The sequence below is a fragment of the Drosophila kikkawai genome, chromosome 3R, assembly GCF_030179895.1.
Source record: "Drosophila kikkawai strain 14028-0561.14 chromosome 3R, DkikHiC1v2, whole genome shotgun sequence".
NCBI lineage: Eukaryota > Metazoa > Arthropoda > Insecta > Diptera > Drosophilidae > Drosophila > Drosophila kikkawai.
In genome coordinates, this window is record NC_091731.1 from 6,918,360 (window position 1) to 6,945,412 (window position 27,053).

The window sequence follows — 27,053 nt, forward strand, 5'->3', positions numbered from 1 at the left end:
CTTGCAATGCTATTATATACTATTTTTATTTTGTTTTTGCTAATCGAGTCACAATTTGAAAAAACTTCTAAACCATAAAATAAACACGGAACTAAACATGTTTTTGCTACTAACATACGAACATTTATAGGCAGGCAACCCTTAGTCACAGACAATGCTCTCAGCATTCCAAATACTTTTCCTATTGCCTTTGCAATGTGATCGTTCCATGTAAGAATCCTGTTGAATGTAAATCCAAGATTTACGGCTTTTTCGACGTACTCTAATGGACTGTTATTAATGTGAAGAGGTTCGATATTGTCTAGCTTTATTTTTTTCTGCTTATTACGAGGCACTTAGATTTGTTTGGGTTAATGCCTAGTCCATTTTTGATTGCCCATTCATTTACTCGAGCAAGTTCACGGATACATACATCAATACATTCACTTATTCTATTTAAAGGACGACTCACATACATTTCATTTCAGACATCATCGGCATACAGATGCACATTACATTCTGACAACCCAGATGGTAGGTCATTAGCATACAGTGTAAACAACAGTGGACCAAGTACTGAACCTTGGGGGACACCACGAGTGACATTTCCAAATTCCGACGATACATTAGATAGAACAACTGATTGACGACGATTATTTAAGTACGAAGACACAAGCTTAACAGAAGTTTTTGAAAAGTGGAACATATTACGTAACTTTGAACATAGAATATTATGGTTTACAGTGTCAAAAGCCTTGCTATAGTCCAGTAAAACTAAAAATGTGACATTGTTATCGTCCATTTGTTTCCTTATGTCGCCAGTAATCTTTAATATAGCTGTAGTACAGCTTCGACCTTTCCTAAATCCAGACTGATTATTATTTAGCATTTCATTGTCAGTGAGAAATTTATTTATTTGTTTCTAATATTTTAGAAAGGTACGGCAGGATCGATATAGGTCTGTAGTCAGTATTTGATTTTGGAATCGGAATAATCTTTGCCGTTTTCCATAAGTCAGGAAAAGTCGAGGTTGTTAATGCTTTATTTAATATATGAGTTAAATAAGGCAGAATCCTAGGTAACAAAATTTTGATAGATTTCGGATTAATGTCGTCAAGTCCAGTCGCATCACTCTTAATGTCAAGTATAGTCTGTAGAATATCACATTGATTAACAGTCACAAACCTAAACCTATTATCACAGACGATTTCAGGTGCAAGTTGTAAGTATTGATTGTCAAGAACTTCAGGTACTGAGCATTTTATAAATTGTTTATTTAGTTCATTCACAACTATGTCCTGTTCCACCCTCCCTTTGGATTTTCCTATTCCCAAACTTTTTATTGTTTTCCATGTTTCTTGAGTAGAAGATGTTCTTTCAAATTTACGGGAATAGTAGCTGCTTTTAACAATGCCAATGAGCTTAGTTACATATTGTCTCAACAAACTAAATTTCCTATATTCATGTGATGTCCTATACCTCTTCCACTTTTTGAAAGCTTTGTCGCGGTCATTGATCGCATTCCGAATGCCATTATGAAACCATGGTTTCTCCGTTGCACGGATTCTTTTCCTACAAACCGGAACGCATACAAGTTAGGTATATTATCCTGAAAGTACTTTACTTGATCGTCAACTTCTGCGAGTAAATATAGGCCATCCCAATTACAGCAGTTAAAGGTTTCATTTAAATGTTCATAATTTATATTTCTAAAGTCCCTAAACACTATGGTATTGTCATGATATAGGTCAAATGCGTATGTCAGAAAGATGGAGTCATGTTTCGAAAAAGACGGGACGATTAGCTGGTCATATAAAGCTACTTTGTCAGTATTAGTCACAAAGAACACATCTAGTAATGAGCTGCGAGTGTTGCAAAAATGCGTAGGGGAAGTAGTGTTTACTACATTTAACCCTAGCGACTCCATATTATTTGTAAGATGTGATTCTCTTATTAAATCACTATTAAAGTCACCTGCAAGAATAACATCTGCATATTTTGAACGAAGGATATTTTATATCTTCAATTAGAACCGATTTTATAACCCAAAATATGGCCAAAATTGACGTAAAAAGTCATTTTTCATGAAAAACGCTCCCAAAAATTCAATTTTTAATTTTTTTAAAAATCCTTCGTTCAAAGACAAGGCAGACACATAAGCTAACAGAAAAATGTTGGATTTTTGATTTCAAATAAAAATTGACGGAGAAATCTTGCCTACCGCAAGGACATAATTTTTTTTAGGGTTAAGTTTAACCCTCCCTCAACGGCTCATTTGTGAATATTTTTTGTTCAAAATTTTACAGAATTTAGTTCAAACCTTATGTATTAGTGTAGAATAAATGAAATTTGCAAAATTGTCATAGGATCTTTTAAAAAAATTCTGGAAAATAGGCCTTTTTTTGTGGTTCTAAACCCGGATAACCCCTTAAGTCTTGTGGAGCTGCCGTCTACTGAAAGCCAACATATATTTGAAAAGGAATTTAATGCTGATTCCGATTTAATGCTCTTTTGTGTTAGAAGAAGAAGACGATGAAGTTTAAGGACAAAATCGAATAAATTATTATTATATTATTGTGTCCTTCCCAAAAGATATGCAAGTAATTTGTCTGAATTCAAAGTCACATTTGTACTAATACTAAGAAACTGTTTGTGTGGGAGCCAAGAGAGGGCGGGCGTCGCACAGACTCAACATTTTTTTTTACATATTTAGCTCTTTTAATAGAGTTTATGCCAAAAAATCGTCTTTTGGATCGTCTTTGCAGCGGGACAAAACTAAGGGTATCAAGATCTAGTGTTTCTAGTCAGTAAAAATTTTAATTGAAAATTAAGTTGACCCTACAGCACTCTCCACGACACCGCGGATAAGGTTATAAATGAATATAATACCTAGCATGGTTCTACGATTAGTTAACGAGGGTAAGTTAATTAGTAGGAGTTCACTAGTAAGCGTCGGTAACCTCTTGTTCGTATCCCAGTTTAAACCGCGAAAAGTAAAAAGTTCCTTTGAACCGATTCTATGCATTTACTGAGGACGCCATGCTGAGGGCTCCAAACGCAAGATCTACAGCTATGTTCACTGAAATAGCAGTGCGACAGAGGAACAACTTTAAATCGTTTTTTTATTGCATATTCCTTTTTGTTAATTGATCTATTGCACATTGTTTTTGTAAAATGGAACATAACGAAAAGACTCAAGAAAAATTTCCGTTAGATTTGCTCTATTTTAATGTTTTATTGATATTTTTCACACAGGCAGCTCGTTTTGGCTGTTCAATGAAATAGCAGTTTTTAATTTTCTTCCGCAAAAAGTGCCGAAATTTCTATTATTTTAGTGAAAAATTAGTTTAGTTAAGGTCACTATTATAGTGTTGGAGGGGGGCGGCTCTAACTCTGAAATGCACTCGATAAATCATAACACGTAGAACTTTCGGGTTTTTTCGCGACGTGCGTCGGAGGTCTTTATTGAATCTGAAGTAAATTGGTACTGAATACAAAGTCGAAACTAAAGCTAGGGAGAGCGGATTAGAAGCTCTAGGGACTGGAAGTCCGGAGGAAGAGGGAGAGAAAAGGAGAGCGTTCGGGATCACACTGCCTCCCGAAATTGAGCGTCTTTCTGGCGTGAACATTCTCCCCCCCCTTGCGAGGATACGCAGCAAAAGTACCAGGAAGTATTAGCTCTGGAAAGCGTAGGATAACGCTGAGCGTTCGTCGGCATGTAGAAGGGTGTGGTGATCCTGTCCACACGACTGGCATCGGTCGCTACTTCGACAGGATCCTCCGGAATGGTGGTGGGCCAGGCAGTTGACGCAGTACTTCCTGTCGATGACTGTCTGGAGCCGTTTCTTCGCATCAAGCCGGAGAAAACGGTGGCACTTCCGAAGAGGATGGTTCCCTTGGCAGACTCGGCATTGGTAGGATAAAATACCTCGGGAACGTCTGCTCTTGCTGTCGTCGTACGGAACCCAGTAATTGGAGGAAAAGGCAGAAGTGGTCACTCGTGTGGAGAACGAGGAAATTCTTTGGATGGGTGCAGGAATTTGTGGTGCGTCACCACGAGGATTCGGAACACTGGATGAAGTGTTGCTTGGATGCAACAATGTGTGATGCCGACCGTGACAAGTAAGACAGCTGTGGGCGCTTGTGCAATTACGGAGTGGATGACCGCTTGCAAAGCAATTTAAGCACAACTGCTTTTTCTCAATGTATGAAGTACGATCTTCTATCGTCATTTGGAGGAAGCGTGGACATTTACGCACTGCATGGTTCTCTGCAGAACACAAATCGCAACTTTTGGATAAGTGAACAATCCGCGTACTAAAGGATTGTAGTACTCGTGGCGACTGGTTGGAGATTGTCGGTTTAGACGAACGGAGGCATATCGTAGGAGGCTGGAGAGAATCGATGGTTTCCAGAGTTCTATGGCGCTCAGTAATGAAAGAATCGAGTTCTAGCCACGACGGAATATCGGTTTTATTTGTTAAGGATTGCTCCCATAAGGAAAGCGTCAGCTTTGGAAGCTTCGTGGAGCACAAATAAACCAGGAGGTTTTTCCATGCTGAGCGGAAACCGTCGTTGGTGAGTGGCGAATTGGAAACTATGGAATGAGCTTCACCACTAGTCTTGGCATTTAAATAGAACAACTTTTCTACAGGGGTCAGCGTAGGATTGTCGATATAGACCGCTGTGAAAAGGTCTCGGAAAGTCGGCCAGCGAAGATAATCGCCTGAGAAAACTTCCGTTTCGCACGGAGGAAGCCGACAGCCAGACGGAAAGGAATTTTGGGGCGCAGGAGGTTGGACTGGAGCTGCTTTGGAGGAGATCGTATCGATCTGTTCCATGAACTTGGCGGCACACCGTTCATAAATGGAATAGGTGTCGTCGTATTTTGCCTTAAGAATAGGCAAGGTGTCTGCAGCGCCCTCTAAACCAACTGAAATTAGCTCTGAACAAGCTTCGTACTCTGTCTCGACCTTGTCCCATAGCGCTCGGACTTGGTCGAGATGGATTTGGCAAGTGTACTTGGATGGAGTGGGTGCTGCTGGATTGCAGACTCTGGAGTCGAAGTGCCTCAGACGGTCACAAATCAAAGTAAATTTGTTCAAAATAGTAGAAGTCATTTTATACATTTTTTACGACAATTTACTGTAAATATATATTACGAAATAGTAATGTGTCAAAGTTTGATTGGGAATTTAGGAACCAATCGGACTCGTAATAATTATTTTTAAAATAATTATTATATATATTTATTTGTGGAAAATTGTATTTTTCTCGTATGGAATTTAAATCGAGAATATTTGAATTAAATACGGAATTACGAAAATACGGTCACACTAATGCGTATATGGAAGCACACTTGGATTTCTAACTTAATTGGTTAGTTGGAATTTTAATATAAAATAATTGAAAATTATTTTATTTGTCTGGTCTTATTTGATTGACCGGTGCTGTATTTCGGAACCAATACGCGTGTGTGTGTATATTTGTGCACTTGCCGTATGCAAGTGCAAAATAGCGGAGATAAGGAGAGGCGGAAAAAATTGCCAAATATCGGAGCGTCGTGTGCAGACGATTATGTATGTATGTAAATACGTATTGCAGCTCAGGATAGAGCGAGGGAGTAAAACAACAAATATATGTACGAATTAAATAAATTTGTAATTTTAGTAGCTGCGGACAGTTATTGTTGTATGTATGTAGTTATATTGTTGTAAATTTGTAAATATAAGTTTCGGAGTGAAGTGGACAGTATTTGTAGTATGTATGTAATGTAAATAAATGCTAGCTAGGGAACACAGTAAACGAGAAGGAACTAAGAATAATTCGAAATTGGAAAGTTTTACTGTGGCTTAGGCATTTATTTAAACAAACTCTTTATGACTTTTAGAACCCGTAGATCTCGTATAGAAATTATTTTGATATAATTTCTCGAATATGGGAAAATGTCAATGTTGACAGCGATTGTAGTCTTGTGGAGTGGACTGTATTGAATATGTATGTAAATGTAAATAAATGCTAGCGGGAACACAGTTAACAAAGAGGAATTGAGAACTATTGGAATTAAATTCTCACTGTGGCTATTGCATTTATTTAAACACACTTTTGGATTTCGGCACAGAAACACAAATGTAGAAAATTTGGAAACCGAATTATTTTGAATTTGGAATTGGAAGTTATTATGCTGCCGTATGTCGGATCAATCGGACTTGGATTTAGACAATAATCATACAGAGAAGTTAAGACGAATTGAGTTTCGCAAAACCTAACTGTATGACCGGCAGCAATAATGTAATGGACTTATCTGGTGCGGTGTTAAAGCCACCGGAGCTGCTGGAGAGTGAAATCCGGCTCGAAGGACCAAATGTTGGAGGGGGGCGGCTCTAACTCTGAAATGCACTCGATAAATCATAACACGTAGAACTTTCGGGTTTTTTCGCGACGTGCGTCGGAGGTCTTTATTGAATCTGAAGTAAATTGGTACTGAATACAAATTCGAAACTAAAGCTAGGGAGAGCGGATTAGAAGCTCTAGGGACTGGAAGTCCGGAGGAAGAGGGAGAGAAAAGGAGAGCGTTCGGGATCACACTGCCTCCCGAAATTGAGCGCCTTTCTGGCGTGAACATATAGTTTATACGATAATACACCTTTACAACGGAAAAAAAATTATTTTAGTAGGTGCAGGACCTCACTGCTCCATGAGAGAAAGGGATGAGATTATTTAGCCTAGAAAGAAGGGAAAAACGTGTGAAGAAACTCCAAGTCTTTCGAATTCTTCTTTTAAAATAGTTTATAATCTCATAAAATATAAACCGAACCCAAAAAAAACCAAGGTGGGACTCGCAAAACCCTAATTGTAGGGGCTCGACGCGTACTACGCTTCAGCAAAGCTAGTCCTTTTACATCCTCTAGGTATATAAGAGCGGGAATTGGCATGGGAATCAGTCATGGGACCATTCGCCGGGGACTTATTGAAAAAAATTTTGAATTCGTGAAGTCCATGGGAGATGTCATTGGCATATCAGGGCCAGATTGGAGTTCGCCAATAGCCCCTTGAACTGCCACTATTCAAATGGCGTAATATCCTTTGGACAAATGACTCCAAACTGGTTTTATTTGGTGAAATAGGACAAGACAATATGTCCGTCGACCTCCAAATAGATAGTATCCCCCAAACCATACGCTGAAGACAGTAAAGCACGGTGGCCTTAAACATGGTATGGGTATACAACGTTTTAGGTCCCGTATATATGATCTGTGGGATCAAAGACCATTATGTTTATGTCCAAATATTAAAAACAGTCTTACAGCCGTATCATGAGGAAAATATGCCACCAATTTGGACATTTCAGCAGGACAGTGAACCTAATCATACCAGCAAGGTGGCCAAAGAGTGGGATCTTAAAGAAAAAGTGGATGCAATGCCATGCACAGTCCCCGGATATAAATCCAATCGAAAACTTATGGGGGACATCAAGGGCTACGTATTTAAGAAGTTTCCGACTTCTAAGCCGCAGTTTTGGCAATTTGTGCAGGAGGAATGAGGCCTTATTCCCTTCAAGCGTTGCTAAGACTTGGTGGACTCCATGCCACCCAGGTATGAGGCTGTGATAGCTTCTAAAGGCTATTTAACAAACGATATTTTTAAATTTATGAAAATTTTTAGTTTTTGACTGCTATTATAATGAACAGCATAATATAGACCTTTTTTGTTGTTATTAGCTATAACTTCTAAATTAAATGATTGTGGTATTGTTAATAATTAAATACACTAAACCTTTAAGAAAAAAATTTTTATGAAAATAGTGTTTGTAACTGTACTTTCCAATCTTAAACGGGCAGGTCGTGGGCACTGCTATTTCAATGAAAACAGCTGTATATTGTAAGATAGTGAAGTGTGCCCCAAATCATCAACTTATTAATTCTTTCCAAAGAGCAGCAGTTGAGCTTACAATTTGCAGCCTTGCATAAGATTGCAATTAGAGCTATTTAAGTTCAATAAGTTCAAGCTGCACCATGTTTGGAAATTGTTAAGCAGGGTCCTTATATTGCACACAAAGTTTGACATCGTTTTGACATTAAGAAATAATTGATCATGTGCTGCAAATGAGGAGTCTCTCCATTTTTGAAAAGTTTTGGGATGGCCAACAACTTAGAGATTCCTCTATAGTTGTATCACGAATGACTGTTTGTCGGACACTGAAATCATCATAGTGTATTGTCTGAGTAGTTTTAAGGGGGTTGACCAATATGACGGCCGTTCTTGGGCAGTTTTTTGAAAAAATTTTCCTGATGTGCGCTTATGACCAATAAATGACCACAGCGCCAAATTCAATGGTAACAAAAACCGTGAGCTCCGATAAGCAACAAGCGGTGTCGGTCATACAGACTGGCATGGATCGCTACATCCAGATTAAGCTCAGCCCACATAACGCAGTTGGTAACAAACCTAAGATCAACCGTACCTTAACCCTCTAGTGCCCAAATTTTTTTTTTTTTCAAAAAAAAAATTATTTTTGGATTCAGTATGTATCAAAAGTGAATGTTTGTTTTGGAAAAAATTGAAAAAATTGAGACTGTCAGCAACACAGTAAAATTTTTTTTTCAATTTTTTTTTCCAATTTAAAAAAAAACTATTTATATGTTGCATTTCCTACAAAATAATTATTTTGTCCGATTTGCACAAATTTTCAACTTTAAATGAATACAGCAGCTTGCGCTAGATCTAGTAAACGCAACGAACTTAATTTTTGGACTTTCCTAAATTAGAAAAAACGCAAAACCGTGCGAAAAGGAATGAAAATAATAAAATAACGGTGTTTTTTACATTGCCCGTCTAGAGGCGGTCTTGGGCACTAGAGGGTTAAGCATAGACCAAACCAACAAAAGATTTTCCCTGCTGTCAAATGATGAGAACAACCAAGCAGAGCCGGAGCAAAAGACCGAAAAAAAGCCAAAGCCCCCATTTATTTATATTAGGGAGAAAAGTTCAAAAACGCCCTGTACAACAAAATTGTTGCTCTGGTCGGGGACGAAAATGTTCATGTTGTTTCGCTTATTAAAGGAAACATTTACTAAACCAAAGTTTAAACGAAATCAGAAGAACTCTTCCCAGCTGTGTCTAAATACCTGGAGGGGAAAAAAAAGGACTTTTACACCTACCAACTAAAAAGCAGCAAGGGACTTATGCAAGTAGTACTAAAAGGAATTGAACCTGACGTCGCCCCTCTGAGATATTAGAAGCCAAGAATGTTACCAACATTAACTAAAACCAAAAACCGCAACCACTTTTTAAAGTCGAACTCGAGCCAGATAATGAAATTTAAAAACAAACACTATGATACCGAAACCCGAAAAAGACAATACAGAAAAAATTATAAATCTTCGCTCTCGCTCTTAACAGCCGACGTAGTTTCTCTTTGCTTTGGTTTTCTGTTTATTGCTTTACGTCTTTTACCGACGACTAATACGCGACTGACTCTCACTCAGACAGTTTTTTTTTTTTGACGTCAGATCTTTTTTAAATTATTAAACTGAATAACAATAAATTAATTTTTCTTTTAATTATTTTATTCAAAATTAAGTTTAATAATCAACAACGCGAAGAATCCATAAACTTCACAGATGTACATATATGTGTTTTCGAAGGAAACAGAGCTATGCTCTGTACCAGTCTTCGTGGCTGCTTCTTCCCTGCAGTACCACATTTCATCAATAGGCCTTTTCATCAACAATTCATCAACGCGCCGACTGCTACTTGAACCCGAACTCCCTTCGGATACCAGAACTCCCTTCGAGTCCGATTTGTTGGTGCATGTCAAAAAAAAACAAAAACAATTTGCATGGGCTTCGTTTATTGAAGTCCGAAACAAACTAAGAAACGCAACTGTCCGAAAATTAGAGAGAGATGGTGATAGAGCGAAAGAAGGGGGAAAGAAATGTTCGGTCTTCGGTTTTCGGTTTCGTCTTGCTTCTTCTTATTCCCTTTGCATTACAAGTTAAAGTGTTCTCCACTGCAGAAGTGTCGTGTGTTAAAAATATTAAGAAATCAAATAATTCAATAATTACGTTCCGGGCCATATTGGAATATAAAAAAAGGTGAGTAAAAAGATTGTTCTTAATTAAATAGAGGCCTATAAATGTACATATAATATTTTATTTATTATATGTATATAATATATTAATATATTATATTTATATATGTATGTATGTATATTCTTTTCAGACTGCAGTAATGGCCAATATATTGGGTAATTTTATTTAATTAAATTATATTTTCCCTTGATTAATTATAATTTTTTCTGTAGATGCAATTTCCCAAGTGACTAAAACTGAGCCTCCAGATAAGATACTGCGCAATAAATTTGGTCTTCATGAATAAAAAGCGGAACACCAAGAATCAAAAAGACCTTAAGGCCTTTTAATATATGGATGCTTAATCTTAATTTTTTATATTTGTGTTTTAGTTTTGTTATAGAATTAGTAAGAATAAATAATATTAATAAAAATGTAAGAGTTTTATTTTTTATATATGAAAAAAAAAATCATCAACAATTCATCGATGAATTGATGATGAAATGTTGATGAAAGGCTGATGAAATGTTGATGAATTGTTGATGATTCATCGATGAATCATCAACAATTCATCAACATTTCATCAGCCTTTCATCAGTAATTCATCAACAATTCATCGATGAAATGTTGATTAATTGTTGATGAATTGTTGTTGATGAATGCCTATGACATGCCCATGTTAAATTCATCAGTAATTTGTATGGCCATTCATCGATGAATCATCAACAACACCCCTTCGGCTATTGATGAAACGTTGATGAATTGTTGATGAATGGTACTGCAGGGTTACTACTTACTTACTGCTACTTAGATATTATTGTAAGATTTAAAAAAAAAACTTTTGTTCTGTAAATAGTTTAAATATAGTATAAACTAGATAAGGTAACACTAAGAAACTATCATATGTAAACATCGATAAGAACATAAGCACTCGATAAAGTGTTATCGACCATGTACGATCGAGAGGAGTACGATCACTAAAAAAAACGAGCACAAGTAAAAGAGGACGTGAAAAATAAGAAAATAAAGAGTTTTACAGTTCTTTAAAGCCTGAGACAACGAAAATCCGCTGTCACAATTGTGATAGCAAAATCGTTATATATTTTGGTTGGTAGCCAGAGTGAAAATATTAAAAAAAATAGGAATAGGAATACGGGTATTCCATCAGAAATAATCTTTTACACTGCAAAAATAACAATAAGACGGACCACTTTCTCTTCACCAAGAGATACAAAGTGTCGCAATGGATCCCCCCGAAAATTAACAAAACCAGGCTGATCCCGAAAATACAAGTCAAAGCGGACGTGGAAGGCCAATGTAGTAGAGAGGGTGAAAAAGGCCACCATGGCGCTATATGCATCCAGGAAGATGCTTAGCAGCATATGGGGCCTCTCACCCGCTCTAATTCATTGGGTCTACATATCGGTGAGCCGATGTTTGTAAACAAATAATATTATTAACTAGAGGACCCGGCGAACTTTGTTTCGCCCCAATTTCACGACTTCATATGTATAACCCCAGAGTAATAATAGAACACTGGTAATTTAAATATGTTGTGAAATTTTTTGACGCGAAATCAGTGTAGAGCGATGTGATAAACAATATTTTTTGTTTTGTTATCCGGTGCAAAAATTAATAATGATGACGGCTTTCCCACAAGCGAACAGGCTACGTATGACTGCCCATGTCAAAAACATTGATATTCCAGATTTATCCCGCGATTTATTAATTGTCATCGTAAATGCCAATCTAACTGGGAACTGAATCCTCTTGAATTGGAATGGAATATCTGTTGGAATAATCGGAATTCGTGGGATAAGAACTTCCTCTCCTTTAAATTTGTCCTTGCATATGGCGCGGACTTCCAATTTTAAAACTTTTCCCTTTATTCCGAAAATGCAATAATTGCTTTCATCGGAAAATATGACCAAAAGTCGGAATGTTTTAGTGTGGCGAAAAACCGGAGAAGCCTCTAAAAAGAAAAATTTAGTGGGCCCGGTAAAGCATGGAGGAAGCGGCATTATGGTGTAGGGGTGTATGGCAGCGTGCGGCGTGGAAAATTGGACTTTTTTCGAGTCAATTATGGACCAAGGAGCCTATATCAACATTTTAAAGAAAAAATGTTCAAAAAAGTGCTGAAAATTTGGGGCTAAAACATGAATATTGGTTTGAGCAAGGCGACGATCCCAAAGCACACGGCGCATAATACGAAGCTTTGGCTTCTATATAATGCTAAAAATTAGGTGCGAACACCTCCATAGGAGTCCTGACCTCAACCCAATTGAACATTTACGGGATCTAATATAGAAAAGGATCCGGAAACACACCATAACATCTAAAAAATACTCAAGGATGTCATCGTGGAGGAATGGGGGCAAAATTACAGCCGAGGAGTCGAAAAAAACTGATGGATTCCATGCAAAGGCGCCTTACGGAGGTACTAAAGGCAAATAGATACCTTACTAAATATAAAAAGTTGTAAATAATAGGCTTTAAGTAGTTTTTAGATAGCTGTACGCAGACTTTTGCGTGTACACTTTTTCATAGCGTTAAGTTTAAAATTAAAAATAAATCATAAGACATTGTTAAAAAATTCTAAAAAAAAATACGTAATTGAAGGCAATTAAATAAAGTTATGTTACGAAAAAAAAGTTGGTTAAAATGTTGAAAAATGACCGAACGGTGTGTGTTTGAAGTTTGAATTTGAAATTTTTATGGGGTGTACGCAGAGATATGCGGTTGAGTATAAGTTGCTGGGAGATTGGTCAAACAGCCGATGTTGGCCGCGTGTCCTTCAGTGGCGATGGCGTCACGCAAGTGAATGTACTCGTCTGACCGCAACTTCGACTGATTAAAACGAATGAAATTGAGACGATCCGTTTTTACTTTGATGTACATGTCGACACAGTACTTTTGAAACAAACTGCGATATCTTAACAGATGATTGTCAACATCTAGTCGAATCATCAATCGATACGCATAAAAATTCATAGAGTTGACCTTCTTATTCGTTTCTTCTCCTAGAACTTGAATTCAAACTTAGTTGTAGAATCAAAAAGAAGGTGATGCCTTGTAAACAAACCTGAAGTTAGGTTGACCATCTTTATGTTGAAGTGATACCCATCTTCTCCACGACAGAACATCAACGGGTATTGAAGAGCTTAAAAACAATATCGTGTGATTCAACATTCTCGCCAACAATCACCACTGCGACTTCATGGATAGTGGAAGCATTAAATTGTCTTGCATGGCTACCAATGGGTTTTTTGTCAGCGCTGATAATGATTTTGTGTTCGTCATAATGCATTATATCCAATGCGGTTTTGAACAATCTGACCAATTCATTATGCTCATGGAGAAGATTTTGCACTTGTTCGATAATTTCACGTTTAGTAGCGGTGAATTACCAATGAATTAGATCTGAAGGAATTTAAGATCTTTGTTTTGTGGTGATAACAAAGCGCCCGCTCTATGGTTAATTTGCCCTTGAATCTGAATGTTGGAATGCAATTTCGAAAAAAGGTGAGTTGTTCATTTTGATAATAAAGAGACGCCATTACCTTATAACTTGGATTGTAGCCTGATTGATGTAAAACCTCGACTCCAAATGACGTAATTGGAAAGCATCCGTTATATTTTTGTGCAAGCTTTAGGAAACTGTTTGATTGGGCTGAATTTCCATATAGTAGCGAATACAATGGCCCTGGTGGGTGAGCCAAAACGGGCAATTTAATTTTGCCACCTGCACAGCATAAGCCGGGTGTTTCCAACCGAAACTTCAGTGCATTGCAATGCTGACATACAACAGACAATGAACCAATAACAACGCAGGTAAGATCCTTGTAGGATGTTTCAGGATTGTATGCGAATGAAGCGCGATTCAAGTTTTCATTTGCGGCTCGTCTTTCTCTATTATTAGTGATCTTTGTGGAGCGCGAAGCTGTGCCATTTGGGCACGTATCGATGCATTTATTTCTGTACGTTCCTCTTGCGTCCGACTATTACGGGAATTCTGAATACTTATTGCATTGCGTAAACGCCGTCCAAGTCTTGATCGTCAAACAGCAGGCATTACTTTCAATTGTTTAAGCTCACTTTGGTAATGCTTCGTTAACACGATTTTTTTGTTTAAATATTTTTTTACCGATTTCAGTGATACACAATTTCAACGCAGCTATGATCTTTGTATGGTGTTTCAGAGTTTTACATACAACAGTGTGTACATCTGTTGAACCGCTAGCGACTTCTCCGGAAGGTTTTCCCAAAATTTTCTTATGTAATAACCTTCTTCTGGCAATTACAAACAACTGAAAAAAAATTTGAGCCAAATCGGTCCAGCCGTTCTCTTGTGATGCCATTAGTAACATTTTTTGTCTCCATTTTTATATATATAGATATATAGATATGGCATTAAAATTCCTATCCCATATAATGGGCTTCGCCTTCACTGCACTTATTAAAGCTACTTTCTCCTCACGGGCAGAAAATGGTTCGATCCTAGAATTATTTTTTTCTTCAATATGAAGTTAATTTTTGTGACAGCATAATCTCAGCTGTTTACTTTCTTTATCTGGCAACGCCATACATTTTTCGCAGGCATAATTTTCTGTCATTAAGCCTAGTATTTTGACGAGAAAAACCCGCTGTCTAAATTAGACAGCGGAATCGCTGTTTTTTTCGCTACCGAGCTAGTGTGACCAAAAAAAATTAAGAAAAATCCTGAAATGCCATGAAATGTACTTTTTATAGCGTTTAAGGATTTTTTGGTCACACTGGACAGCTGTTTTTAGACAAATATTCTAAAAAAATATTAAAAATGTTAATAAATATGGCATTAAAATGTCCTTTGTGGGTAAAATTCCATATTATGGGCTTCCCCTTGACAGCCCCCATCAATGCCACCTTTTTCCTTCAACTTTCCCTCCATTACACAGTGGCCGATTTGGCGCGATCTCAGCTGTTTACTATCTTGATCTGGCAACGCCATTCAATTTTCGCAGGCTTCATTTTCGTCGTCAGAGTACCGGAAAAAACGACGCGGCTAAAAGTTTTTCTTCTTCTTTTTTCGACACCGTTTTTTTTATATGGAGTTTGGCCGCTGTCTAAATTTATACAGCGGATTTTTCTCGTCAGAGTACTAGGCTTTACCCGTAAGAATGACGAGGGAAAAAGTTCTTCCTTTTACGCTGCGTTGTTTTTAATATGGTGTTTGCCTGCTGTCACAGTTGTGACAGCGGATTTCGTTATTCGATGTCGTTATTATTCGATGTAACAAAGTTACATCACTGAAAAGACATGCTCTTCAGAGCATTATAAAGTGGGGTTAAATTTTTATTTTACAATATTTTCGAAAAATTCAAGTTCATGCTACATATGTCCGCATTCATCGAGATCATAATTGCATTACAAATTTTTATATTAGCCTTACCAAATATACTTTATACTTTATTTAATAATTGGTAAAAACTTAAAATTGCAATGTCATAAGCGCACACCAGAAAAATTTTCAAAAAACGGCCCCAGAACGACCGTCAACTACGATGACTTCAGTGTCCGCCAAACAGTCATTCGTAACACAGGCTTACTGCAACTAGCGGCAAGTATATATACATATGTATACATACAGTGAGTCACAAAAGTATTCGTTGCAAAGGAGGTCTTGAGGAAAATGTCAATTTTCACTTGCTTCAAAATGCGAAAAAATTGATTACTATCCCAAAGATTTATATTTTGTTGAGCAAATGACAAAAAAAAACGTACAGAAAACTTTTTAATAACAAGCTACAGACAAATATGTAAAACTAAATCGATTTTTATGCTCACAACAGTATTCGTTTCTGAGAATTCTTTTTTTTTTTATTTTGTCGTTTTTTCATGGGTTAAGGCAATTTTTTTCAGGATTCTGGTTGAGATTACATTTTAAAATTGAATTCGTGGAAAAACACAACATTGAAGCGTCATTGTGGGGTCGGATGGAGAAGAAGTAGTTTGCCACAAGCCCGGAAAAGCCCTCAAGTTAAAAAATGATACAGCAACAGTAAAGCATGTCAGAGGTTCTGTTCTAGTTTGAGGTGTCTATCCGCCCCAAGAGTTGGAAATTATGTTTTTTTTTAGACAGGATAATAATTTCCGATATACACTTGCTCTCATATCTCTGCGTACAGGGCAATTAAAAATCATAATATAAAAATGGTGACAATTCTGCGTCGATTCCACTTTGTTTCATGAAAATCGGTTCAGTTGAACTGGAGATATCATGGCCGCCAGTTCGAAAAACGTGGTTTCGAGATAAACGCGTTTGAAGTTTGAAAAAAGCTCATTTTGCATAGACCTTGCTTCACAAAAAAGGCTGTATCTTCTAAAGTATTTCGAATTTCTAAAAATCCTTTTGGGGACATATACACACCATCCCAAGCTATAAATAAATGAAAAAAAAAAAATCGAAAAATAAAAGTTGCCCAATGAGAAGACCCCCTTAAGGTGTAATTTACTCTATAGTGCCACCCTAATGGGTCCACAACCCGACAAGTTCAATTTCCACCAATAAAATAGCGCCAAACAAACGACTTTAAAAGTCAAGATTTGGGTGTTGTACTATTGAAACCAGACTTAAACTCCTTCACAGACCCCAGACGCCATCTCAAGCTAAAATTCCAGGAACATCGGGTTTCGTCCGAAAAATAAACTTAAAGACATAATGCGGAAGAAATGGTCGAATAATCCTAAAAGACGTGCCCAAAATGGGTAGAGTCAATGCAAAGACGATTATAAGCTATTAAAGAAAACAAAGGTTTGCACATAAGATATACATAATAACAAAATAATAAATATTTAATGCATAAACAAAAAATAACAATAATTTTGTCAGTCTCGAATTTTCTGTCATACGGACTAGTCGTGTACTGAAATTTTTTCTCTGAAAAAAAAAAAATAAAAATTATTTTCGCTCTCTGAAAAGTATATAAATTTGTTTTCCAAAGAACCACATTTTATTCTGGACAAAATTTAACCCTTTTCACCCTTACCGTTCATTACTAATATCAAGTTCAAATAAAAATAAAAAAGAAGATCAGCATTGCAACGTAGTGATGGGGGACCCCCCTGACCGTGGCCCACTAAGAGCCATAACAGACCAAATACTAACATCTCCCGGACCAAAGTATCTAACCATCTCCAGAACAGACCCTGGACTCGATCTGAATAATATTAATCCATTCCTTGTTAAAAAACAAATCGACTTTACATGTGATGGTGAAATAGAAGAATGCAAGACTCTTCGTAATGGCACTCTGTTAGTTAAAACTAAAACTGCTGTTCAAGCTTGTAAACTAATGAAACTTAAAGCATTTGCTCCCAACATTAACGTTACTGTCCCTGTATATAACTCTTTAAACTCATCTAAAGGAGTTATTTACTCTAACGATCTAAGAGGATTAGAAGAAAGCGTTATTGTGCAAGAACTAGCAAACCAAAAAGTAACAGAAGTTCGTAAAATTCTTAAAAGAGACAACGGCGCACTAAAGGAAACAGGCCTCTTAATTATTACATTCAACACACACAATCTTCCTGAATACATAACGATCGGCTACCAGCGGACTTCCGTCTGAGTTTATATCCCACTGCCCATGAGATGTAACAATTGTTTCAAATACGGCCATCTCCACAAATTCTGTAAAAATAATAAAATTTGCTACAACTGCGGAGAAGAACACCATATCGACCCGACCTCAAACATCAAATGCAATAGACCGCAAAAATGCATTAACTGCAACATTGAACAACTAGCAAACCCTCACAACTCCACCAGCAAGAAATGTCCTGTATTTCTCAAACAACAAGAACTCCAAGCCATTAAAACTACGAACAGATGTGACAACAAAACGGCAAATACAATCCTCAACGCTCGATTCTCCAAGGAAACTTCACAATTATACTATTCTATCGCCAAGAATTCAAATTCCCAACAATCCAACAATCCAAGACCTCAACAACCCAAAGAACCCAGACTCTCAATCCATGAGCAATCTAATCTTGAAAAACTCAACAATTCAACAGGACCTCAACAACTCAAAGGACCCGGAAAAACGCACCAAGAGCATTCAAATCTTCAAAAATCGAACAATACAACAGGACCTCATCTACTCAAAGGACCCGGACCCGGTAACTCCAATCATGATCAATCCACTTCCAGACCAGCACCCACATCATATGCGGACCTTTATCCTAGCACCAGGAAAACCTTAACCGACAACAATTCTCCACAAACAACCAAGAACTCCCCAACTAAAACCACCAAAAAACTATCACTAGACATATCAAAACGAATAACTTCTTCCATAAAAAAAGACGCAAAAAAACTCAAAACACAAAAATAAACCCTGACACTTCAAGCGATTCAGAGGAGATGGACATTTCGTAATCTACATCCAACTCATTTATCTTTAATTTAATATGTTAAAAACAGAGCTTGCAAATAACTGTCGACGGGGTTTTTCCTGTGCTCTCGTTGCGAGTAAAACCGAAAAAGATCATACTCTCTCGCTCTCGCTCAGAGCAAGGGAGTTTTGCTGTCTTCATTGCGGTTTTTTGTTGAACGCTTTTCGTTGAGCTCTTTTTACTTCGGTCTTTCAATGAGCCGTGCATAAAGAGCGGGACGAGAAACGTTCGCACACAGAGAGCCAGCAAAAGACCAAGTGACCGAACAGCTCAGCGCGAACGGTCTTCACCTTTGTTTGTTTTTTTTTTTTATTTATTTATTTTTGTGAACAAGTGTCCATATAACAAAATGCTATTAAAAAGAAAAGAAAAGTTTTAGACAATGTTGTTTTTAAATCGCAACTAAACGTTTAACGATTTACTTGCCTATGCGTGTGAATGTATACCAATACATACGCAAAAGACTTTTGTTCCCTGACCACGGTTCATGGGACAACCGAAACAAAACAGAATAGAAAAAAACGAGTTCGCTCTGAACGCGCGCGAGCTCATTCCAAGAACTCATGAACGGGTGCTCTCTGAGTATTTTCGTAAAGAGTGAGAGAGAGACACATATATGCAGACAACTAGAAACTGTCGACAGTTTTTTGCAAGCTCTGGTTAAAAATTATCCAATGGAATATCAAAGGTTATAGAAACAACTACCCAGAATTACAAATCCTCATTAATCAATACCACCCACAAATCATAGCACTTCAAGAAACCCACCTTAACAATTTAACTTCATTACCAATCCCCATTAACTTTTTCCTATACAGCAGTAATACCACCAATAGTTTCGGAGGAGCAGCCCTCCTAGTACATAACTCTATCTCCCACTCACAAAAATCTCTTTACACGGACTTTGAAGCCGTTGGAATCTCAATTCAAACAATAACAAATATAGATCTCATATCAGCATACATCTCTCCTTCAAAACAATTTAACCTAAAAAATCTTGAAAATGTTTTAGCCCCATCTACCCCATATGCTATCGTCCTGGGCGACTTTAACAGCTGGCATCCATATTGGGGCTCCCCTAGAGCCAATACCAGAGGCAACATAATAGCTAAATTCATTGACAAAACAGTTTATTCCGTACTAAATGACAAATCCCCTACACACTACACAACACACTAACTCATATTGACCTCTCTCTTGCCACAGCCAACATATCCCCAGAGATCTCTTGGAAAATCCTAGACGATCTACACGGAAGCGACCCCTTCCCTATCCTAATCTCAATATTCCCAAACCCTTCCCCCCCAACATTCATATCCAAACCGTCATTCAAACTAAAAAATGCAAACTGGGACCTCTTTAAAAAGCACATTACAAAACTATCCTCACTCAGACGTTCTAGTAACAACACAAACAAAGAAGCAGCTTATATTAAAAAAACACTGATCCAAAGTGCACACCTATCCATACCACAAAACACGACATTCTCTTTCCCGCGTACAGTTCCCTGGTGGAACCAAAACCTAACCCTCTTAAAAAAATTAAAAAACCACAAATGGAGAAACCTTCGAAACAATATCAATACAGAAAACATGATTGAATATAAAAGAGCTAATGCCATATTCAGGAGGTCAATTAGAGATGCTAAAAAAGCCTCTATTATAAACTTCACTTACGAAATCCAGCCAAACTCTGATCCTGCAAAAATGCGGGCAAATATTAAACGACTTTGCGGTATCTATCCGACTAAACATATACACAGCATCCACAACCCCATAACACTAACAACAACAATAGACCCAGCTAAGATAGCTAACACACTCGGAGACCTATGGTCAAAACAGGCAAAAGACTCCAACTTCTCCCCAGAATTCCGCACTAACAAAATGCTTATTACTCCCCACAATACATATGCCCCAACCCCAACAGCCATAGAAATAGAAAAAAACATAAATCTAATAGAACTAAACTCTGCCATTAACTCACTTAAGGGACACACACCAGGACTAGACCATATTTCTTACTCCATGATTAAAAACACACCCATCTCATTTAAATTTAGAATTTTACAACACTTCAACGACATTCTTGATTCCCACATCCCCCAATCCTATAAACTCAGCCTTGTGTTACCAATCCTTAAACCCAATAAACCCAAAACCAACCCCAACTCCTACCGTCCCATTTCCCTTAACCCATGCTTAGCCAAAGTCATAGACAAAGTCGTAGCAAATAGGTTGTGGTGGTTTGTCCTTTCAAATAAACTAATTCATAATAATCAATTTGGTTTTAAGCGTGGCAGATCAGTTCTAGACAGTCTACTTTATGTGGACCACCTTGCAACAAGATCATTGTCCCTAAAAAAACACATCTCTATTATCTCTCTCGACTTTGCAAAAGCTTTTGATAAAATAGGCATTCATTCTCTCATTCACCAACTAGAAAAATGGAAACTTGGTCCCCGAATTATAAAATACGTATGGAATTTCATGACGAACAGAAAAATAATAGTTAAAAACGGCACATCTCTCTCCATAAACTTCCCACTAGATAATGGTATCCCTCAAGGATCCCCTATATCCGTTATCCTCTTCCTTATCGCCTACAACTCCCTAACTAACATTATCTCCATCCCAAATAATCTTTCTTTTACAGCCTATGCTGACGACTTTCATCGAATACTGCAACATAACCGTAACAACAATCCCCAAGTCAACCTTTCAACTCTTTTCCATCAAATCGGAGAATGGTGTTCTTACTCAGGTTCTTCACTTTCAATTGATAAATGTCAACTACTCCACATATGCCGGAAAAGAAGTTGCAGTGCAAACATCATCACTGGTTCCATCAACATTCCAACCACTGATCAAACAAAAATCCTAGGACTCACGATAAACAAACGATACAGCTGGAATCATCACATTACCAACCTGAAAACATCCCTCTCCCGTCCCCTAAATATCATAAAACACCTCTCCTCAAGAAAATACAACTGCAACACAACCTCCCTCATACAAATTGTAAACTCTATCCTCATCTCAAAAATTGATTACTGCCTACCTATACCTATATACGGGAAAGCTCCCACCTCCATCTTAAACTGCCTTAAATCGACCCAAAACTCTGCTATAAGAGCAGCCCTCGGGGCCTTTAGAACAAATCCTATAAATAACCTGCTAATTGAAGCTAATATTAATACACCAGAAAACAGATGTAAACTTTTAACAAGCAAGCTCGGAACAAAACTTATTCTCTCTCATAACTCCCCAATAGGCAAACTTTCCAAATCCATAGTCAAAACAAAAAGAAACTACAGATACCCCAGCACATTAGACAGAATCATCGACTCCTGCAAATCATTTTCCATTCCGTTCTCTCCCGCCAAATTCTACACGTCAAAAAAATACAATCCGGGAATAATTCTTAAAGCCACAAACACCTCCCTTTCCCTATACAACAAAAACACAACTTCACCTATAACATACCACCAGCTCTTCCACTCTATTAAAAACTCCCTACACGATCACAAATTCATTTACACAGACGGCTCAAAAACAAATGACACTGTAAGCTACAGTGTAACCAACAATACTGACATAATCAAATACGGCCTCCTTCCCCAGTACTCCTCCGTAATCTCTAGTGAGTTAATTGCAATCCATGAAGCTATAAAAATTTGCTCTGGATCACCTGGCAAATATGCTATATGCTCGGACTCCCTTTCCTCAATCAAATCCATTTCAAACATAAACAATTACTCTTACTACCCCAACACAATAAGATTATAAGCTATTACCAAACTATTTCCCAAAATTAGGCTAATTTGGATCCCTAGCCACATAGGTATACAAGGCAATGAGAGAGCAGACACAGCAGCTAAAGAAACACACAAATACCCTCTAATATTTACAGACAACTTCAACACCAAAGACATCACACAACTCCTTAAAAAACACTATACCGACAAACTGAACAGTCTTCAAGCACAAACTACCCAATGGTACAAACAGATCTTACTAAACACCCCAACAAACTTCTCTTTCAAAACCACAAACCTCAACCGACAACAACAAATTATAATAAATAGACTACGACTAGGACACACACAATTCACAAACGCCCATTATATGAATAGTTCCCTAACAAGTATCTGTCCCTTTTACAACACCTCAGCGATAGACATCCAACACATTTTAATAGACTGCACTGCACTTTCACATGTTAGAACAATTTGCTTTTCCAATGATAACCCAATCCATATCCTTGCGAATCCAACAGCAGCAAACTCTAATAAAATCATATACTTTCTACACAAAACGAATCTCATACATAAAATTTAATTATAACATATTCCACACACATATCTTTGTTAATACACTATAGAGCGGAAGGCCTTGGTAGCCATTGCTCATTAATCTTTTGTTAACTTAGTTTATAACTAATTATTAGCATTAAATAAATAAATAAATAAAATTAATTTTGTGACATAAAATTTTGTAGTTCAAATGAATTTCTCAGAAAAAAATAACAATGGAGCTAGTTTTATAACAACTTGTTGTTGTTTTCCTAATGTTTAATATCTGAGTAACATAAAAAAAAAACTAAATTTATCAATTTGTTACTTAATCATTAAAAAAATGATAAAAAATATATATATATATATTTATTCGTCAGGTACCTTGCAACGAATACTTTTGTGACTATATATACAAGTAAGCCCGGTAAAACTTTGTTTCGCCACCTTCGGCAAATTATCCGTTTCACTGAAGTGTTCTAAACCAAATTTTTTGTGATGTTTTGGTATATTTATTAGTGTATTAGTGGAAATATCTAGGGACCAAATAGCCGCTGGAATGTTAAAATCACGAAGAGCTACTAAGTGGTCCCTATCCGAAAGTCTTTTAGAGACCAAATGAATAGCGGAAAGATGGTTCCAATAAATAGGAAGTTCCGACGATTGAGGAATATAGGAACATGTAATAAAAATGGAACTACCATTTACTGGTAGATTCACGCAAAGGACTTCAACATCGTTGCAATCCTCGAAAGTTATTAATTCGGACAACTTTAACCAGGTTTCTGTGAACACAATAACTTGGGAAGCAAATGTGACAATATCAGAATACAATTTAGGAAGCTTACTGCGTAAGCCTCTTGCATTCTGATAGGAGATACCAAGGGAGTTGGTTAGTTTTTTGGGACGGAATTGGAAGACGTAGAAGGCGCAGAGGTCAAATCGGGCCTTGGAAGAGTAATTCCTACTGTTCTCTTTCTTTACTTCAAATTCCTTGACAATCACAAGCTTTGGCCAGCTTTGGGCAGAGCATAGTTTTCCAAAGAATTCCTTATGCCCATATGATACTCTAATGCAGTTTTCATTAATTAGCTACTTCATTAGAACCTTGAAAGAGTCCACTATATGTGTCATTTTGCTTGGATTATTTTGGTAATACGACTACGGTCACACCGACCGTAAAAGGTAATCAAAAAAAACTGCCGCCATTCGCGGCGTATTACTATGAATTTCTGAATTCCTCGTCGAAATATTCTTGCTTAAATAATAATGCAGAATCCTTTAAATTTATGTTTTTAACCTATAATGCTTAAAATTTGTTTAATTATTACAAAAAAAAAATAATTTTAATTAATTTTACAGCGCAAGAACCTTGCTACCGCAAAACATATTATTTTTGCTAATTTTCTAATATATTTTCAGTTCAAAAACCAGCGAAATGATATAAAAATAAACTTCTCATTTTGAGACCATACTGTCAATGAGCTGGCTAATACATTTTTTAATTACAATTTTCTTCATTAAACCCGTATTTTGTTATCGAGTATCTGGTATATTTTATGTAGATCTATCGATTATCGCGGCAATGAAGTAGCTAATGCATTATTCTAATGCATTAGAGCGCCATATAGTCGTCTTGCTCACACTTGTGTAAAACGCTATAGCTCTGTCAAATCTTTAATGAAGTCTCTAATTAATGCGCCAGTGTCATGCCCGTATTACCAGAGTAAGATCTAGCACGTTTGAGGAGGTGGGACCTACAAAGGTGTGTTCCTCCCCCACGTTTGCTATACTCAGGCTGGTTGAGAGTATAAAGTCTAAGATTTATATTAAATAAAAAGGTCTTCGCTGGCTACTAAGCTGTCTTAAAAATGTTATGTTCGGAAGACCTTTTTATATAATATAAATCTAAATTTATATTATATATAAAAAGATACATATTTACTCGCATTCTATAGGTTGCCTTGACTTATTTGAAATTTGACAGCAAATAGGAGTAGATAATAAAACCAAAAAAGCGGTTTTATTCGTTTAATAAATCCAATAAAATGTCCTCATGAAAACGCTTTAAACCGAAATTAAAGAATACAATGAACAATAGATTCAATGAATATTTAAAATTAGTTCCATATAAGATTAAATTCTCAGAATTTTTTTTCATCACAGAAATTGTGAAAATTTTGGGAGTTTCAACTTTGGCGTCGAATTCCAAAGACATGGGCAATGGTTCACGATTGGGACTATTTTTTAGTAGTGCCGTGATGTATTGAGAGTAGGTCCTACCGAAAATAATAAAGGTAAGTCTAATTATATAGGCCACGTAATTCAAAATGTCGGCAAACATCGGTTTTTTGTATTCTTAGGTATACCGCGGAACCTGTAGGTGATGGAAAATAATTTTGTATGGGACTTTTACTCAGGAGCACCCAAATATCATGGAAAACTTGAAATGGTTCGTGGAAATTTCACAAAGTTTAATTTTGTGTTCCTGTGTTATTAGATCATTTTATGGCAACTTTAAAGGAAAATATTTCAACAAGATTGTCTCTTGTTTATATAATCAATTTAATGATCTCATCCAACATCCATCTAAAATTTCATACATATTACAGATTCATGGTCAGATTTCTCATCAAACTTGTTCGTTTTTACTATACTTCGACGCTGATGATAAATTAAAAAAAAAAATTTTTATTAGTAATGAAAATCGATAATTCGATAAACGTTGTGCTGTTGTTTTCACTAAAAGGCGAGAAAATATTCGAGACCTACAAATGTTTATTCAATATCCTGTGCGTTTTTCAATTGTCTATCAACAATGCCCAAGGGCAATCGTTAACGTTTGTGGTGTGAATTTGGAAGAATCATGTTTTTCCATAGTCAATGCTCAAAATGGGAAAACAAAAAAAAAGTTTATCCATATGTTTTGTATAAAGTTTTAAGCTAGCAATCAATAAATGTTTTTTTTTATATATAAGTGAATTATACGTAACGAAGCGCTACCGGGTCGCTAGTATATTTATAATTTATATTAAAACAGGAAGGGAAGCTAACTTCGGCACGCCGAAGTTTGTATACCCTTAGTGAAAACACACACAAAACAGAGTTTCATAACATTTTACCCATACTTATTATGTTTACAGTTTTACATTCTCAGCTTTATATATTTTATACATTTACCGATCGCTTTTATGGCAGCTATAAGATATAGTTGTCCGATTTTTATGAAATTTATACCAAAATTCTATAATAATAAGTAAAGCTCATATCTCAGAGTAGATGAAAATACGTTGAAAAACAACGAAGTTATAATTTTTTCTATTACTTTCCCTATCGTTCCTATGGCAGCTATAAGATATAGTCGTCCGATTTTCATAAAATTTATACCAAAATTTTGAAATAATACCAGAAGCTCATTTGTCAAAGTAGATTAAAATACGTTGAAAAACAACGAAGTTATAATTTTTTTCGATTAATTTCCCGATCGTTCCTATGGTAGGTATAAGATATAGTGGTCCGATTTTCAAAAATTTTTACCAAAATTCTGGAATAATATAAAAAGGTTATATCTCAAAAATGATGGAAAAACAGCAAAGTTATAATTTTTTTCCAAAAATTTATCGAACATTTGTATGGCAGCTATATGATGTAGTCGTCCGATCCGGCCCGTTCCGACATATATAGCAGTGAAAGTATATAGAAGACTATATGCAAAGTTTCATTCAGATAACTTTAAAACTGAGGGACTAGTTTGTATAAAGAGAAACGGACAGACGGACATGGCTAGATCGACTCGGCTATTGATGCTGATCAAGAATATATATACTTTATGGGGTCGTCTCCTTCACTGCGTTGCAATCTTCTGACTGAAATTATAATACCCTGCAAGGGTATAATGATGTATTGAGAGTAGGTCCTACCGAAAATAATAAAGGTAAATCTAATTATATAGGCCACGTAATTCAAAATGTCGGCAAACATCGGTTTTTTGTATTCTTAGGTATACCGCGGAACCTGTAGGTGATGGAAAATAATTTTGTATGGGACTTTTACTCAGGAGCACCCAAATATCATGGAAAACTTGAAATGGTTCGTGGAAATTTCACAAAGTTTAATTTTGTGTTCCTGTGTTATTAGATCATTTTATGGCAACTTTAAAGGAAAATATTTCAACAAGATTGTCTCTTGTTTATATAATCAATTTAATGATCTCAACCAACATCCATCTAAAATTTCATACATATTACAGATTCATGGTCAGATTTCTCATC

The 27,053-nt window shown here is 36.5% G+C and overlaps 2 protein-coding genes and 1 long non-coding RNA gene across 5 annotated transcripts in view; 2 read left to right on the forward strand and 1 right to left on the reverse strand.

Moving 5' to 3' along the window:
* AGO3 (Argonaute 3) overlaps window positions 1-27,053 on the reverse strand; it is a 200,209-nt gene that overhangs the window by 140,299 nt on the left and 32,857 nt on the right. The gene's annotated exons all lie outside the window — the stretch shown is intronic.
* On the forward strand, window positions 9,984-10,375 carry LOC138928758 (uncharacterized). The gene is made up of 3 exons (XR_011445099.1): window positions 9,984-10,076; window positions 10,204-10,228; window positions 10,286-10,375. It is a non-coding gene; the product is annotated as an uncharacterized lncRNA (long non-coding RNA).
* On the forward strand, window positions 16,933-22,965 carry LOC138928757 (uncharacterized). The gene is made up of 2 exons (XM_070286348.1): window positions 16,933-18,212; window positions 21,144-22,965. The coding sequence occupies exons 1-2, from the start codon at window positions 18,069-18,071 to the stop codon at window positions 21,369-21,371; spliced, it is 372 nt and encodes a 123-aa protein (XP_070142449.1). The 5' UTR covers window positions 16,933-18,068; the 3' UTR covers window positions 21,372-22,965.